A 15,176-nucleotide genomic window follows, 5' to 3' on the forward strand; every position below is an offset into this window, starting at 1 on the left:
ACATCGGACTCGTCAACTTCAAGCTCGTCTTGAACTTCGAAGTGAGATCGATGGCGACGAGGAGGAGGGCGGTGAGTTGAGCGGGAGTGTGGGCACTGGAGAGGGAAGAGGCGAGGGAGCGAAGGTCCGACTCGAAAATTGTGAGGTTGGGGTGGAAGGATTTAAGGGTCTTGGGGGGTTGGAACTTGGCGAAGGGGAGGGAGAGGTCATCGGATCGGAATTGGAGGGAGGGAGAGGAAGGGGGAGTGACAGGGTGAGAGGAGAGGGAGAGATCCGCGTCGATGAGGAGGATGTTCTTCGCGGATTTTCGACGGAAGGTGTTGACTGAAACAAAGGAGGACGAGAAAGACGGTCAGTCTGGGAAGAGCAGAAGAGGGCGAAGATCGAGGGAACACTTACAGGCCTGGATAGTGCCTGTCAAACGAGAAAAAAAAATGAGAGGGACGAGTCAGCGAACAGAACTCAGCGACGCGACGACGAGAGAGAGGGAAACGAACCTTGCAGTTCGACTCCTGGTTCGAGTACGGAGGCTCGAGCGACTCCAACGACTGCTGCCTGAGCTGGGACGGGAGGTGCTGGTGCTGGTGCTGGTGCAGGAGCGGGAGCGGGAGGAGGAGGAGGAGCGAGCTCGGGACTTCACGTTCGAGGGAAGAGGAAAGAGGTCAGGTTCGGCTCGAGCACTTCAACGACGCGACTGAGGAACCAACGAGGAGAGTGAACTCACACAGCAGCTTCCAAGCGATCATTATCCTTCTCCTGAGATCCGCCGACTGCCTTCGAAGGGTAGGTTCCTGGGACGAGGTCGTTTCGATCCTCGTCGAGTTCGTCGACCTTGTCATCGGAGAGTGTCGGTTCGGGGGATTGGACGTTCGATGAAAGCTTGGACGACGAGGGACCGGCAACGGCGTTGACGGGGGAAGAAGCGGGAGGGACAGCAGCAGCAGCAGCGGCGCTGTGTATCCAGAAAAAGAGGACGGTTGGTCGGCTTCGAACTCTCGACGACGCGACTGTTGGGTTTGAGGGGAGAAGAACTCACGTTTTCTTCGGCTGGACGAGCTGAGAGTTGTGAGTCGAATACCTGATGCGACAGAGAAGAAAAGGCAGGTCAGCAAGACGTCGAGGAAACGAACGATCGTACTTGACGCGTCGAAACTCACCCGAGCTCCCTCTCGATCTTGGAGTCGTCGTTGGTGAGCATTGGAGCCTGAGCTCGAATTCCTTCGTTCTTCCGGATCGACGAACTGCAGCGGAAAGGCAAGAAGAACGAGGTGAGTTCAAGCGGGAAAGGAGAACGAGCAAAGAGACAGACTCACAGCTCCTTCTCGACCAACCGTCTTCTCTCGAGAGGTTTCTCTCCCTCCCTTTCGACTCCTCCGTCTCCCGTCACCTGTTCTCCCTCCTGCCTCAAGCCTTGAGGGATGTCCTCATGGATGCATCGATAGACCTCATCGATCCGTTCCTCGGTTGTCGAACGTTCCGAGAAGAAGGCTGGTGAGTTGGGCACTGCCGGAAGTTCCCTGAATTCATCGGATCGGGAGACGGTGATGGTCTCCGTCTGGGGCTCTCTCCTTCCTCCTCCGAAAAGAAGTGTGAGGCCGTGGACGATGGCTCCGGAGGGTCGACGAGCAGTGTTGGTGAGAGTATCGGACGACTTGGTCGTAGGGAGTCGAGGAGCTGCTGGTAGCTTCATTGGGATGAAAGGAGAGTGTGTAGTTGGTAAGGGGAGGATCTGCTGGAGATGAGCTTGAGTTGAGCGTTGAAGTAGGAGTTGAGGGAGAGGGAGAGGGAGAGAGAGGGAGGGCGGCCGAGTTTGGGACGGGAGGAATTGAGGACGAGATTCCGAGAGGTTTGGACGAAGGTGGTTGACCTTTAGTGGGAGGAGGAAGAGGAAGGTTGACCGAGGTGAAGGAGAAGAGAGATTGGGGAGCGTGGGTTCCGTTGCTGTCGAGGACGGGAGGAAGACCGGCGAGGGAAGGGAGGGAGTTGACCGACGACGACGAGGTAGACGGAGGAGGAGAGAGAGAGAGAGAGAGGGAGGGAAGTAGGTTTGACTTGGTGCGTGGTGATTTGATGAAGAACGACGGTGTTGGCGTCGAAGGTTTGAGGGATCCAAAGGAAGGAGGGCCGAGCCGATCAAAGACGCGGGAAGGGAGGAGGGAGGTCGATTCGAGGTTGTTGATGCTGCTCCGGTTGTTGATTCCTGCTTCTTTTCCTAAGAAGGTTGGAGGCGAGTATAGGACTTGGTCGACGAAGGTGAGGGAGTGTTGAGGGTGAGGGAGGAGTTGGAAAACGGAGGAAGGGAAGGTCGAAGGAGGGGTGTTGAGCTCGACGTCGATCCAGTAGGAGCGGGATCTTCGACGAAGGGAACGTTGAAGAAGAGGAGGGCGAAGAGGAGGAAGGAGGAGGAGGAGAATGTGGTAGAGACTGGAGTTTGGGTTGTTCTGAGGAGGTGGTGGTTGGAGGTTGTCGTGGTTCGAAGGGAAAGAAGAGGAAGAGGGAAGGGAGGGAAAGGTGGCGTCGTGTGAAGTGAAGAGGGGTTATGAGAGTTCGTTTGGTTCGATCGGAGGACGCCCAGAAGGCGCTAAGGGCGAAATTTTGCAGCTTCCGAATTTGATGTCGGAACAGGGAGAAAAGGAGAGTTTTCACAATTGGTCGAGCAACGGGTGAAGGGAAGTGGGGCTGAACAACGACGGGAGAGCGAAGGAAGAGCAAGAACGGTCAGCTCTTCTCGCTTTGAGTCCATGGAAGTAGAGAAGAAAATAGTGGAACTCACGCACACAGTCCAGTTCCAACCCTATCTTCTCGTCAATCCGTCTCAGCATCGTCCCCTTGCTCCCTCCCTCCCTCGTTCCCTCGTTCCTCCTTCGACCAAACAACCTTTGCTCCCGACGAGCCGAAGCTTCCTTTCTGGAAAGCAACCTTCAGACACCTCTTCCCTCCTCGACCTCCTTCATGGGCTCGTCGGCAGGTCCCCGACCATATCCGAGCGTGAGCGAAAGGGAAGATCCAGACACGTGAAGCTGTGGGGAGGAGGAACGAAGAGAGTGAAAGAGACGAAGCGTCAGTGCAGGACAGGATGCGAAATCTTGCAGCAAGTACTAGAACGTACCTTGAACCCCATACATCGGCTATCAAGAGGGATCTGACCGTCCATAGTCGAGAGGGACGGAACGACGAGAGTGGCTTGAGCGAGCGAGGCGTCGAGCTGAGAGGGGAGTTCACCTGGCAGAAAGAATGTATAGAAGGTGCGAGATGCGAGACGTTCGGTTCAGCTGCTGAAGAGTACAGGGATCTCTGGTGCGAGAAGAAAAGACAGACTGACCTCGACTCAACGCGAATGGACCCTCGATTCTCTCTCCGTCAGACAGCCTAAAGACGACCACGATCGAATCCTGCTTCGTACGTCTCGTCAAACTGGTTTCTCTGCTTGATCGATGGGGAGAAAACTGATTCCTGGACGAAGGGTCGAGTCGAGGACGACGAGATTGACCTGGTGCCCGGAAGAAAAGAACAACGAAGACTCAGTATTCAAGATCCTGGGATCAGATTTTTGACGATGTAATGTCTCGGACTAGCGAATTCCACGTCAAAGAGAGCTGAAAAGGAACGACGAAGAGGGAGAGGGCCAGTCTGAAAGAAAGGGAAAGGGGCAGGGGAGGAGGCGTGAGCTCGAGCGAAGGCTTAAAAAAAGAGGTTCTTTCTCAGAACCTCTCAGAGTGGTTCAGACGTACCTAGGCCATCCTATTCTAGATCCTCAAGTCCCAGAGGTGGTGTGGAAGGCGACGAGAAAGTCTGAAAATCTGCGAAAGAGGAAGGACGATGAGAAGAAGGGGAAGAAAGGATCAGCCTCAGCGTGTGCTGGAATTCCCTTCGACGCGTGAAAAAAGAGGACGGCGAGCTCACCAGCAGCCATGGAACTGGACGGATTCACTATGAGATAAAAGAGGAACGCGTAGAGGGCATCCTGACGAAACGAAAATGTGTATCTGTGAAGAAATGGGGGCGAAAAAGGGAGGGTCAGCTTCGCCCCATCTCTTTTCCTTCCCTCCATCCCTTCGTCCTTGCCCTCGTTCGACCTCACGCGATACCGTCCTTGACAGCCTCGAAGTGGATGGGAAGATCCCGTACCTTCCTAAGTAAATCGATCGGATCTGGAGAGAGGGTGGGGAAAAGAAAGGGGATGGCTGGTGAGAAGAGAAAGCAGGCATGCAGGGAAGTTGAGCTCGACTCGACTTTCTCCCAGTCGCCCTCAACCCCTTCCACCTCCTGTTTTCCCTTGCTTTCATCCAACACGAGTCACAAATCCACCTTAGATATATCCACCTCTTTTGATCTGACAAACGGATCTTTTGTAGCGTCGCTGTCGCTCTCTCGAGCCTTGATTCAGCTGAACGAACATCGGATCTGCAGAAGAATGGCCAACGATCGAGGGGACCTCTTCCTCTCCCTTCTCTGCTCTCCTCTTTCCCAGCAACGCCGTAGGATTGAACAGAACCATCCATATCCTAGCGACGCCAGCTCAAACCTCCTCTGCCTCTCCCTCCTCGTCCCCTCCCCCCCCCTTACCTCCAGCTCCTCCCAACCCCTGCCCAAACACATCCGCTAGGAAAGCCATCCAGTGTTTTGTAGTCTGTTCCGAGTTGTGCTGATGTTAGGCGAGGAAGGCAGCTGAGAAGGGAGACGCGTCGAAGAGTCAGTGTGGAAGACGAGGCGAGACGAAACGAAACGAAGCGACGCGTCGAGTCGGTCCCCCCTTCCCCTCTTCTTTCCTTCTTCTTCCCCATCCCATTCCTCACGCCCTCTTCGAGGTCTTCCTCTGCTCTCCTTTCTCAAAGAACCACAACGAGACGAAACAAACCGAAGGCGAGACGCGAGACTCACCAGCGGTCCCCATTCCCTGCAATTCCAACCCCTCCTGCTCCATCTTCACGAGCTTTCCCTCTCCACCCTCACCCCTAGCCAACTGATCCGCCTCGTGCTCCACCTCAGCATCCACATTCACCGCCGAACTCAATCTGCCTCCTCCGCTCCTCTCGTTCTTCTTTCGAGCGACAGGTCCGTTCCGTCCTCCTCCTGCTGGATCTTCGGTTCAAAGTCGTGCCGATGACGAGGCGACAGCGTTGGATGAGAAGGTGGTGAAAGAGGTGGGAGCGTAGGTGCCGTGAGGATGTGGTTGTGGGGGGTGGCGGAGGAAGAGTCGACTTGATCGAGTTGGGATGGATCTTCAGGTTGGAGGTGGAGAGAGAGGGTTCAAAATATGGCGGGCGGAGAGAAGAGGAATGAGGCGTGGACTTTAGGCGGGAGCGGTGGGAGGGTTCGTCGAGTCGAGAGGGAGTCGTCTGGTGGAGGAGGGAGAGGTACCCTCCTCCAAAGAGACTTCGACGTCGTCCGACGGTAGCTAGTCCCATCCGAGGTTTCGAGTTCGACTGAGCGAATGAACACGGACGGAGGCTTTGATACAACGGAACCGAGAGCTGAAGGAGGATCACGAAGGACAGACGGGAGGAGAACGACGCGTCGAAGTCAGCGATCTGTTTCGAGTATGGTGTATTCAGAGACCTTGAGCTGGTGAGGATCGAGACTCACAAGTCGAGAAGCCTACAATAGCCACCATGGTCTACTCCGTAGGGTCATGGTTTGGTAGCTTTCGAAACGAGCGTCGACGAAGACAAAGACGAACTGCGAGAGAGAGCGGGTCTGGAAGAACGCAACGCGGTAGACAAGATATCAGCTCGAGAAGATGCTGTGGAAGGTCTTCAAAAGAAGACAGCTCACCTCAAAGCCATAATCTGGAGCTCTCCTCACGGTCAAAAAGCTTCAAATTCAGCTTCGAAGCGGCGACGACCTGAACGATCCTTGCCGAGGACGAGTGGGAAGGGAACATCTGGCGGAGCTATATCTGTGAGAAGAGTGGGTGATAGTTATCAGCTCATGCGTGAACTGAGAGAACCCGCAACAGTTTTCGAAAGAAGAAGGACAAAGTGGACTGACCTGAACGAGCCAACCTTCCTCCTTCGCCGTCGACGAAGGCAGAGCTCCAGACCAAGAGAGCGGAGTCAACGGGTCGTAGTATACGACTGTCAGCTTAAGAACCTTCTAAGAGTGAAACAGAAGGGTAGAGATAGACTGCAAGCGACGAGGTCAGCCCCGTTGTCCGTCTGCCTTCGAAGAGGGCGCAAGGAGATGAGATTGGGCAGAGTCGAAGAGATCTGTAGGAGCGAATGCGAAGTTGGGTCAGCGAAGAAATTTACTCATCATACGGAGACGTATGTAACGTGGACAGCTAACCAGCTTTGAGGTCAATTAAGCTCAGCATACCGACGGTCTGAAACCTAAACGGGAGGGGGAGGAGAAGGGAGGGAGGGAGGGAGGGGGTGAGCTCGCACTTTCTCGTCCTCAAGCTGATCCTCTTTTAGGAAACGGAATCAAAACTCACCTAGTACTTTCAAGAAGGAACCTTCCAGATAATCGATGCTGAAGACCTAGAGGACGGAGGAAAGGGACTGGGTGGAAAACGAGACGATAAGGAGGAAGAAGAAAAGGAAAGGTCAGCTCGGACATCTTCCTTCCTTTCCTTCTTCTTCGATTCCTCGAGAGAGAGCCCACAAAGGCGAGAGCGAGCGGCCGGGTCTTGAAGGGGTGCTGAAGAATGTGAAGCAAGCCTGCGAAACCTGCGAGGGAAGACGACGACGAGAAGGAAGGAAGCAAGGTCAGTTCACTTCCTTCGCCGCATCTCCCTCCATCTCCTTCTTCCCTCCTTCCTCTCGTTCACCGGTATCCTCGTTCTGAACTCACTCTAGAAGGTCTCCCTTCTGCATGCCAGCTTTCGTAGTCCTGCTTGAAAGATCCTTCTCAGGATCGATGATGGCTGTAAGAGGGAAGGAAGGAGTCGTCGACTTTGAATCCACCCCTTCAAAGTTCGTCGTCAAGATGGGAGCTTCCGAGGGTTGCTAGGGAGAGGAATTTGCTTCTGGATGGTGTCCCACTCGGGAGCAAGGAAGACTCGCTCTTGAATCCGAGACTGGAGAAAGCAGAAAAAAAAACATCCTTGTTGAGATGAGCTCGTTGACGCCCTACTCGACGTTTCGCTTCCAACCACAACTCACCCCAAGAAAGAAACATGTCTTCGGCCTCTTCCCCGTCTCTCGACTTCAAGATTCTTCAAGCAACTACTCCAGAACAACTCGAAGACTGCATGTCTGTGAGGTTCAAAGGTTCGTTTCCCATCCATCCTTTCCTTCTCGCTCGAGCTCACCGTCCTCCTTCCTTCCTTTCCCTCCCTCTCGTTCCTGACTCTCCCTTCTTTCCGATGACTTTCTCCCACACTTCCTACCTAGTCTTCGTCGACGAACAAGGATACGATGGTGACATCGAGAAGGACGAGTTCGTCCCTTCTCCCTCTCTTTCCCGAGCTCAGAGCCCTGACCGTCCGCTCGTCTCCCTTCTTCCTCTCAGACTCGATCCCGAATCCGTCCACTTCCTCTTGTACGAGATCTCTACAGGAATCAACATTCCAGCAGGCAACGTCAGACTCGTCGAGAGGAAGAACAAGGTCAGCTCATGTCGTCAATCGAAGCTCGTAAACGTCGAGCTCACCTTCACCTCTCGTTCCTCTGGTTCTTCCTCAGCTCGGTCGTCTGGCCGTCCTCCCAGCTTACAGGAAGTACAAGCTTGGAGCTAAGCTGGTGAACCAGGTCCGGGACTACACTGTTGAGGCGGCGAAGAAGAAGGGAGAGAAGGAGGCCGTCGTGATGTGCCATGCTCAGGTTCGTTTCTCCCTCCTCCTCCCCTCTTTCGTTTTTGTGCAGCGAGGGAAGCTCAAGAGCTCATGTGTATCTTATCTTTTGTTACAGGCCTACGTTGTCGGATTCTACGAGAAGGTTCGCCTCCTTATCGTTTTCCTGGCTGGCCGCCTCGTCGCCCCCATTCAACCTGACCTCTTTCTCTCTCTCCCTCTGTTCGCGACAAACAGCTCGGATACGTTCAAGAAGGACCTCGGTTCCAAGAGGTTCGCCCCCTTCCCTGCTGTGCTGACTCTCGCCTCTCCCGTCTCTGTGTCGAAGTGAAAGAGAGCGCTCGAGCTGACCTTCTTCCCTCTCCTCTTTCTTCCCACGCTCCGTTTCGTTTCTACAGGAGGAGACCGAGCATCAGAAGATGATTCTCACCGTCCCGCTTTAACTACTCTCGTTAAGAATGGGAACGTTGATTCGGACGGAAGAAGGACGAGAGGCCAGCGACGGACCGAACGCGTCCACTCCCCTTCGATCAACGAACGGCCAGCTCTCTGACACGACGGCGCAGGTAGACAGATTAGACTAGGCTCCTAACTAGAGTTGTATACAAACACACGTTGGACTTCGAACTCTTTCCCTTTCCTGTCGAAAGAGAAGCTCGAGCTCGAGAAACAAGTACAAGTCGCACATCACTCATCCGAAATCGGCACTTCCTCGTCCATGAACCTCACCAGCCTCACTCTCATCTCCGTCGTATCGTCCCCTCTCAGCACATCGGACACGAAGAAGACTTCCACTTGGAGTTGGACCTGTTTCCATTCGACGAAGCAAAGTCAGCGCGTCGTTTTTTCGTCGTCGTCGTCGTCGTCTTCCCTCCCTCCCTCCAACCACAAACCAAACGCGAAGTCACTCACCATCTCCAACGCTCCTCTCACCACCCCACAAAGCACCTGACTGAACCACAGCCCTCCTTCCAACGCCTCCGCGGGTAGTTCCACCATCTCGCTCAACGGGTTCTCCTCCAGCACCAGCCCAAACTCCCTCCCGCTTCCTGTTCCTTCTCCTGCTGCTGATGCTGGGTACTGGACGACGGTAGGAGTGATGTTGAGGAAGGATTTGAAGCCTACTTTGGCTAGGATCTCCGAGGTTTGGGTGGAGAAGTCGGTGCAGCGAGGGAGGGTGGTTCGGGAGAGGAAGTCTTCGATCAGACGGGTACCGATGTTGTAGCCCCTGGAGGAGGAAGAAACAAGGAAGATGAAGGAGGGTTACAACGGGGAGTCAGTTTTAGTTCCGGGAAGAGGGAGGGCGTAGGAGGAAGGGAGTGGGTGGGAGGGAGGGAGGGAGGAGAAGAAGGAGGTAGCCGAAGGGTGAACGAGAAGGTGCGAGGAGAGAGAGCTCAGACGAGATCGTTTCCCCGACGAGCTCGGAAGAGTTCGATGGAGGTTTCCAGAGATGAGATGGGAGAGAGAGGGGGAGGACAGAGGAGGAGGTTGAGCTCGCACTCAAAGGTTGAGCTCACCTCTTCCCCTTCCTTCCGTCGTCCGCGGAGATTGGATGCTTCCTCTGTCGCCTTCTCGTTTCATACGAAACGAGAGAGAGTCCTCTGCTCTGTTTTCTCTCGATTTCCTATCGAGAATCGCCCTGGAGAGTACGAGAGGGTCTGATTCGAAGGAAGGAGGAGGGACGTACATCTTGTCTAGTTGTTTGTTGACCTCTGCGTAGTCCTCGTAATCCTTGATGAGTTGAACGACGAGAGCTCCGTAGGTGAGAGTAAAGATCTCGGTATTCTGAACAGAAAAGAAAAAGAGAGAACAACGATCAGTCGAGTCTGAGAGGGAAGGAACAGAGGAGAGGACCGAACCATCTTGTCCCTCGTCTTCCAGAGATCCTCCTGGGAAAGACGCACAAACGATCAAGTCAGCGTACTTTAAAACGATCTTTTAGAGGGTTGTATTTCTACTTACTCCCAGCTGCTTGTACTGTTTCGATGTAGTTGCCATTCTTGAGGAGTAGATGGGGGTTGAGAGCGAGACTGTTTCCGGCTTTGAAGCTCGAAGGACGACGTGTCGAGGTCTTGATCTTTCAGCTTTCTATTCTACTCTCAACTCTCACCTTGATTTCTCTTGTTTTCCAAGGATGGCTCCTCGTCGCACCGCTCGTCCTATAGATCCTTCCCTCCTCCCCCCTCCACCCGACGCTTACTCCCAGCAGCACCAATCCAACGACGGTCCTCCCTCCCAGCAACAACCTCCTCCTCCTTGGACCTCCTCAACTGCTGGTTACGGTGCGGGTCAACACTTTGATCCTTCTTCATCTCAACCTCATTACGGTCAACAAGATCCTGCTTACTATCAACAACCACAACAGCAACCACAACAACAAGCAGAGTATTACTCTTCTCCTCCTCCTCCTCCTTCGACTCACATCCCTCAACCTCCTCACACGTCGGGCCGACAGTTCAAAGGACCGAGATCCAAGATAGAAGCCGAGCAGGTTCCTTCTCCCGTTGTTCTCTGGGAGCAGGAGAAGGAAATCTACGACAGGGAGGGAGAGCACTTTGTTGCAGCCAGGGAGATGAACGGAGTCGTCCCTTCCTCCGCGACAGATTACAGAGCCGTAGACGAAGGTGAGTAGAAATCCTTACTCGTTGAATGTATATCTATCGGCTCGAGGGTTGGAAGACGATCAGCAAGGGCTCGCTCAGATGTGAACAAGCGGAGGCCAAACGAAGGGAGAGGGAAGAAGGGAAGGGCGAAGGGAGGAGGAGGAGGACTGCTGAGCTCGACGACCCATCGAGCTCCTTCCTTCTCGTCTCTTTCTCTTCTTCTCAAGCTTCCACTCTGGACGCCTTTTTCAGTCTGTCGAGACGTAGTTTTATCTCTCTTCAAAATTCCATACGAATCCCCATCGCTTTCAACCATCGCCCTTCTCTCTTCCAAGTCAAGCTGACCCTCCACTTCCTCCTCCTTTCAGGCAACGCTACCCCCTCCCACCTCCGTCTTACGACCTACAACGTCCCCGCTTCTCGAGACCTAGCGACAACTTCCCAGATCCCCTTCGGTCTCGTCGTTCAACCGTTCGCTCGGCTTCGACCCGACGAGGCTCCCGTCCCCGTCGCTCGCTTCTGGGAACGAGGACCGGAACGATGCAAGAACTGCAGAGCCTACATCAACGTGCACTGCAAATGGAGCGGGGGAGGAGAGAGATGGGAGTGTAATCTATGTGGGAAGCAGAACGGAGGTGAATCTTTCAGAGGGAGGGGTTGCATGAGCTCGAGAGAAAGAGGGCAAACGAACGCTGACCTCCTGCTTTTTTGACGACATTTTTTGACTCCCAGTCTTCCGAGAGTACTATTCTACCGTGCGGAAGGATCAGATGACCGGAGTAGAGGTCAGGGACGACATTCTAGAACGACCAGGTCCGTTTCGTCCCATTCACCTCGTCTCCTCGAGCGACTCGAAACTCTTTCCGACCTCGCTGACCTTGCTTCGTTTTCCCTCCTCCAGAACTCCTCTACGGAACCGTCGATCTCGTCGTCCCCTCGGAGTACAACTTCCTCAACCCAGCCGTCTCCTCCCTCCCAGACCTCAACGCTCAACTGTCCCACCACCCTTCCGCCTCCTCTCGCCATCACCCCTTCTCCACCTCCACCAACTCCACTCGTCCTCCCTCCCCGTCCCTCTACGGCTCCAACTCCAACCCTTCAGCCAACGAACCTCCTCGTCCCGACTTCGGAGAAGCTCCTTCGGGACTCATCGCTGGACTCGCTCTCGCCCCAGGAGATCCTAGCATCAAGAGGGTGGAGAGGAAGCCCGAGGGACTGAAGGTGGTGTTCCTGTTGGATGTGAGCTGGAACGCTGGGAAGAGTGGGTTGATTGGAGAGTGGAGTGAAGCGGTGAGGAAGACGCTTTACGGCGAGCAGGAGGGAGCAAGAGGAGGAGGAGACGAGGGGAGCGAAGGGAGTAGTTTGGTGGTGGTCGGTGGGGACGAGACAGGAGCCGCTGCTGGTTCTGGGTGCAGGCTGGCCGAGGGAACCCAGGTGGCCTTCATGACGTTCGATAGGGCGGTGCACTTCTACGACTTTACTGTGAGTTGCTAGAACGAGCTCGGGGAGGAGGCGGAGGAGAGCGACGCGTCTCGATGAAGGAGTTGGGTGAGCTGACAGGTCTGTCGGGTTTCGCTTGTGTTTCGAACGTATCCAGTCTTCCCGAGAGCATGCGACGATGCAGGTAATGTCCGACATCGACGACGTCTTCCTCCCCGTCAACCGAGATCAGTTCTTCGTCGACCCAATCGAGTCTCGGTTCGTCCTTCCCCTCCTCTGCTCGACGCGTCTCACCTCTCGTCCTTCCCTCGCTTCTCATTAACCTCACTCCTGCCTCTTCTATTTCTCTCCATCTTAACTCCTCACAGAACCCAAATCCTCCGCCTCCTCTCCTCCCTCCCCAAAACCTTCGCCGACTCTCCTCACCCCGACGCAGCTCTCGGTCCTGCCATCCAAGCCGCTCTCCTCACCGTCGCTCGCATAGGAGGTCAGATCAACGTCTTCCAAACCTCCTTACCTACCTTCGGAGCCGGTGCTCTCAAGCCTCGAGACGAACCCAAGCTCCAGCACACGGACAGGGAGAAGACGCTCTTCGTCCCGCAGGACATCTTCTGGAGGAATCTGGCCGAGGAGTGTGTGGATGCTGGAGTGGGAGTGAACATGTTTTTGTTCCCGAATCAGTACATCGATGTGGCGACGATTGGTTGGTTTCGATTTCTTTTGCCGTTTCGGGATTGGGAAGGAGGAAAGGAGGAGGAAGATCGAGCGAGTTGATTGACGTTGATTGACCTTCATTTCGACGCGTCTTTTCTCTTTGAACAGGTATCCTCTCCGCCATCACAGGAGGAGATTTGTTTTACCTTCCCAAGTTCGAGCCCGTTCGGATGGGAGGTCGACTTCGAGCTGCTCTCGAACAGGTCCTGCTGAGGGAGACCGTCAGCAACGCGACCATGATCATTCGATGTTGCACTGGTTCGTCCCTCTCTCTCTTGATTCATTTCGTCTCGCCTCGCTCTAGCGCTCATCCCTTTCCTTCTTCCTCTTCGCAGGTCTTCGCATAGGCGACCAGTTCGGTTCCTTCCTCCAGCGATCCCTCACCGACCTCGAGTTCGGAACGCTCGACTCCGACAAAGCTATCGCTGCGTACCTGATTCACGAAGGAACCCTCGACGAACGGATACCTGCTTCGTTTCAGGCTGCGATCTTGCATACGTCGGCGTCGGGAGAAAGGAGAGTGAGGTGCATCAACCTCCAGGTGCCAGTGACGAGTTTGATCGGAAACGTGTTTAGGTGAGCTTTCGTCTTCCTCCTTTTTCTCGTCTCGTTGGAACCCTCTCGAAAGGTCCGAGCTGGCCACTCTGACTTCATTCTGTGTTGGTAGATACGCCGACATCGATTCGGCCGTTACTTTGTTGACGAAGGAGGGTGAGTTCGACTCTTCGACGCGTCCGATCTCCTTTTCCGTCGACGACCTCGCTGACTCGCCTTCCTCTTCCCTTTATGGCTTCCAGCTATCTCCGATACAACTCAGAAGCTTCTTCCTGTCGTCCGAGAAGGTCTCACTCGCCGTTGTGTCAAGCTCCTGGCGTCGTATCGTCGGAATTGTGCTCTGGGCTCGCCGCCTGGTCAGGTTCGTCCTTCCCTGCCTGCTCTTCCTTTCATCCTCCTCATCGAATGCGTTCTGACTCTTCTCTTTATCTCGTTTCACAGCTCATCCTCCCCGAGTCATTCAAGCTTCTTCCCCTCTTCACTCTCGCTCTCATGAAGTCGAAAGCTCTCAAGGGTTCGTCTCGTCTTCCCTCCTCCTCATTTTCTCTCCTCGCTGATCGTCTTCTCGCCTCGTTTTCTTCGCAGGTGGAAACGTCATCTCGGACGTCCGAGTGACCTACATGCGCTACCTCAAGACCGTCGGCGTAGCAGCGACGATGACCTTCCTCTACCCTCGGATGATCCCTTTCCACGCTCTCCAAGACGACGACGGATTCCCTGGATCCAACGGACGAATCAAAGTGCCCTCATTGATGAGAGGAGGCTACTCCTGGATGGAACCGCACGGAGCTTATCTTCTGAGTGAGTCTCGGAGAGGCGAGGGAGAGGGGAGAGGGAAGGGAGGAGAGAGCTGACCGCCTTTCGTTTCGATTCGACCAGTCAACGGAGAAGTCGCTATCATCTGGCTCGGAGCTGCAATCTCTCCTCAGATTCTCGATGATCTGTGGGGAGTCGACGATCTCCAGAACCTGGATACGAGGATGGTTGGTTCTCCCTGTCTCCTTCTCGTCCTTCCGCTCTCGACTCGTCCTGACCCTTCTCGAACCTCCTGTTCATCTTCTCGAACATCAGGCAACCCTTCCTCGGCTCCCTACTCGCCTCTCAACTCAACTTCGAAACATCCTTCAACACTTCTCCCTCCTCTCCGGTCGAGACCTTCCGGTCATCCTCGCGCGCCAAAACGTCGATGGATCCGAGATCGACTTCGCCAACATGCTCACCGAGGACGCCAACAACGGAGAGCTGAGCTATCCTGATTACTTGATGATCGTTCACAAGCAGATCACTGTGAGTCTTTCAGCTCGTTTCTTTTCTCTCGCTTTCGACGCGTCCCTCCTTCTTTCGTCCGTTTCTCAGAGCTGACTTTGGTTCTCTCTTCGTCTGCGTTTGCTTTTGCGTCCATTCAGGATGAGGTTCGAGGTCAGCAGAGCAGTGGGGGTGGAGGAGGTGCCGACGAGGCGAAGGGTTGGGGAGCGATGGCGAAGGGTTGGGTGGGGAGGGAGTGAGTGAAGACGACGAGGCTCTTGGACGAGTCAGGACTTTTGTGCTTTCGTCGGGTCTCAATTTGTATTCTTTGTTTACGGGAAGCCATCCAGAAGCGACTCGTTCCGTAAATCTGCGCAATCTTTCTTATCTAGCCTTAGCAACGCTCACTTGACGAAATCGAGCGGTCGACTCCAAAAAGCAGAAGGGCCGACTCCTTCCTTCCCTCTCACAGCCATCATCGATCCTGAGAAGGATCTTTCACGCAGGACTACGAAAGCTGGCATGCAGAAGGGAGACCTTCTAGAGTGAGTTCAGAACGAGGATGCCGGTGAACGAGAGGAAGGAGGGAAGAAGGAGATGGAGGGAGATGGTGAAGGAAGTGAACTGACCTTGCTTCCTTCCTTCTCGTCGTCGTCTTCCCTCGCAGGTTTCGAAGGCTTGCTTCACATTCTTCAGCACCCTTCAAGAACCGGCCGCTCGCTCTCGCCTTTGTGAGCTCTCTCTCGAGGAATCGAAGATGAAGAAGGAAAGGAAGGAAGATGTCCGAGCTGACCTTTCCTTTTCTTCTTCCTCCTTATCGTCTCGTTTTCCACCCAGTCCCTTTCCTCCGTCCTCTAGGTCTTCAGCATCGATTATCTGGAAGG

At 54.5% G+C, this 15,176-nt stretch overlaps 5 protein-coding genes across 5 annotated transcripts; 2 read left to right on the plus strand and 3 right to left on the minus strand.

Moving 5' to 3' along the window:
- Positions 1-954: 954 nt before the first annotated feature.
- Positions 955-1,880, minus strand: BDY24DRAFT_152876 (uncharacterized protein). The gene is made up of 3 exons (XM_076636138.1): positions 1,314-1,880; positions 1,158-1,241; positions 955-1,078 (listed from the first exon to the last, which is right to left on the minus strand). The coding sequence occupies exons 1-3, from the start codon at positions 1,688-1,690 to the stop codon at positions 1,033-1,035; spliced, it is 507 nt and encodes a 168-aa protein (XP_076500131.1). The 5' UTR covers positions 1,691-1,880; the 3' UTR covers positions 955-1,032.
- A 1,861-nt stretch (positions 1,881-3,741) lies between these two features.
- On the minus strand, positions 3,742-5,786 carry BDY24DRAFT_411743 (uncharacterized protein; the record flags this gene model as incomplete). The annotated part of the gene is made up of 7 exons (XM_076642969.1): positions 3,742-3,800; positions 3,904-3,986; positions 4,082-4,151; positions 4,882-5,082; positions 5,587-5,598; positions 5,681-5,697; positions 5,776-5,786. The coding sequence occupies 7 exons, from the start codon at positions 5,784-5,786 to the stop codon at positions 3,742-3,744; spliced, it is 453 nt and encodes a 150-aa protein (XP_076500132.1).
- Positions 5,787-7,021: 1,235 nt separating this feature from the next.
- On the plus strand, positions 7,022-8,362 carry BDY24DRAFT_376069 (GNAT family N-acetyltransferase). Its single transcript, XM_076638628.1, has 7 exons — positions 7,022-7,214; positions 7,338-7,383; positions 7,456-7,552; positions 7,629-7,766; positions 7,854-7,880; positions 7,973-8,008; positions 8,134-8,362. Exons 1-7 carry the CDS (start codon positions 7,121-7,123, stop codon positions 8,176-8,178), a joined length of 483 nt encoding a protein of 160 aa, XP_076500133.1. The 5' UTR covers positions 7,022-7,120; the 3' UTR covers positions 8,179-8,362.
- Positions 8,363-8,379: 17 nt separating this feature from the next.
- On the minus strand, positions 8,380-10,071 carry BET3 (TRAPP complex core subunit BET3). Its single transcript, XM_076636139.1, has 6 exons — positions 9,846-10,071; positions 9,698-9,775; positions 9,595-9,624; positions 9,423-9,520; positions 8,648-8,963; positions 8,380-8,542 (listed from the first exon to the last, which is right to left on the minus strand). The coding sequence occupies exons 2-6, from the start codon at positions 9,731-9,733 to the stop codon at positions 8,423-8,425; spliced, it is 600 nt and encodes a 199-aa protein (XP_076500134.1). The 5' UTR covers positions 9,734-9,775; positions 9,846-10,071; the 3' UTR covers positions 8,380-8,422.
- BDY24DRAFT_426217 (uncharacterized protein) lies at positions 9,870-14,409 on the plus strand (the record flags this gene model as incomplete). Its single annotated transcript, XM_076644039.1, has 14 exons — positions 9,870-10,359; positions 10,707-10,973; positions 11,071-11,151; positions 11,240-11,820; positions 11,936-12,036; positions 12,147-12,481; positions 12,601-12,750; positions 12,828-13,068; positions 13,160-13,203; positions 13,290-13,408; positions 13,489-13,561; positions 13,633-13,848; positions 13,927-14,030; positions 14,119-14,409. 14 exons carry the CDS (start codon positions 9,870-9,872, stop codon positions 14,407-14,409), a joined length of 3,093 nt encoding a protein of 1,030 aa, XP_076500135.1.
- Positions 14,410-15,176: the final 767 nt, after the last annotated feature.

This window comes from Mrakia frigida (assembly GCF_051309035.1).
Source record: "Mrakia frigida strain ATCC 22029 unplaced genomic scaffold BDY24scaffold_3, whole genome shotgun sequence".
Lineage (NCBI taxonomy): Eukaryota > Fungi > Basidiomycota > Tremellomycetes > Cystofilobasidiales > Mrakiaceae > Mrakia > Mrakia frigida.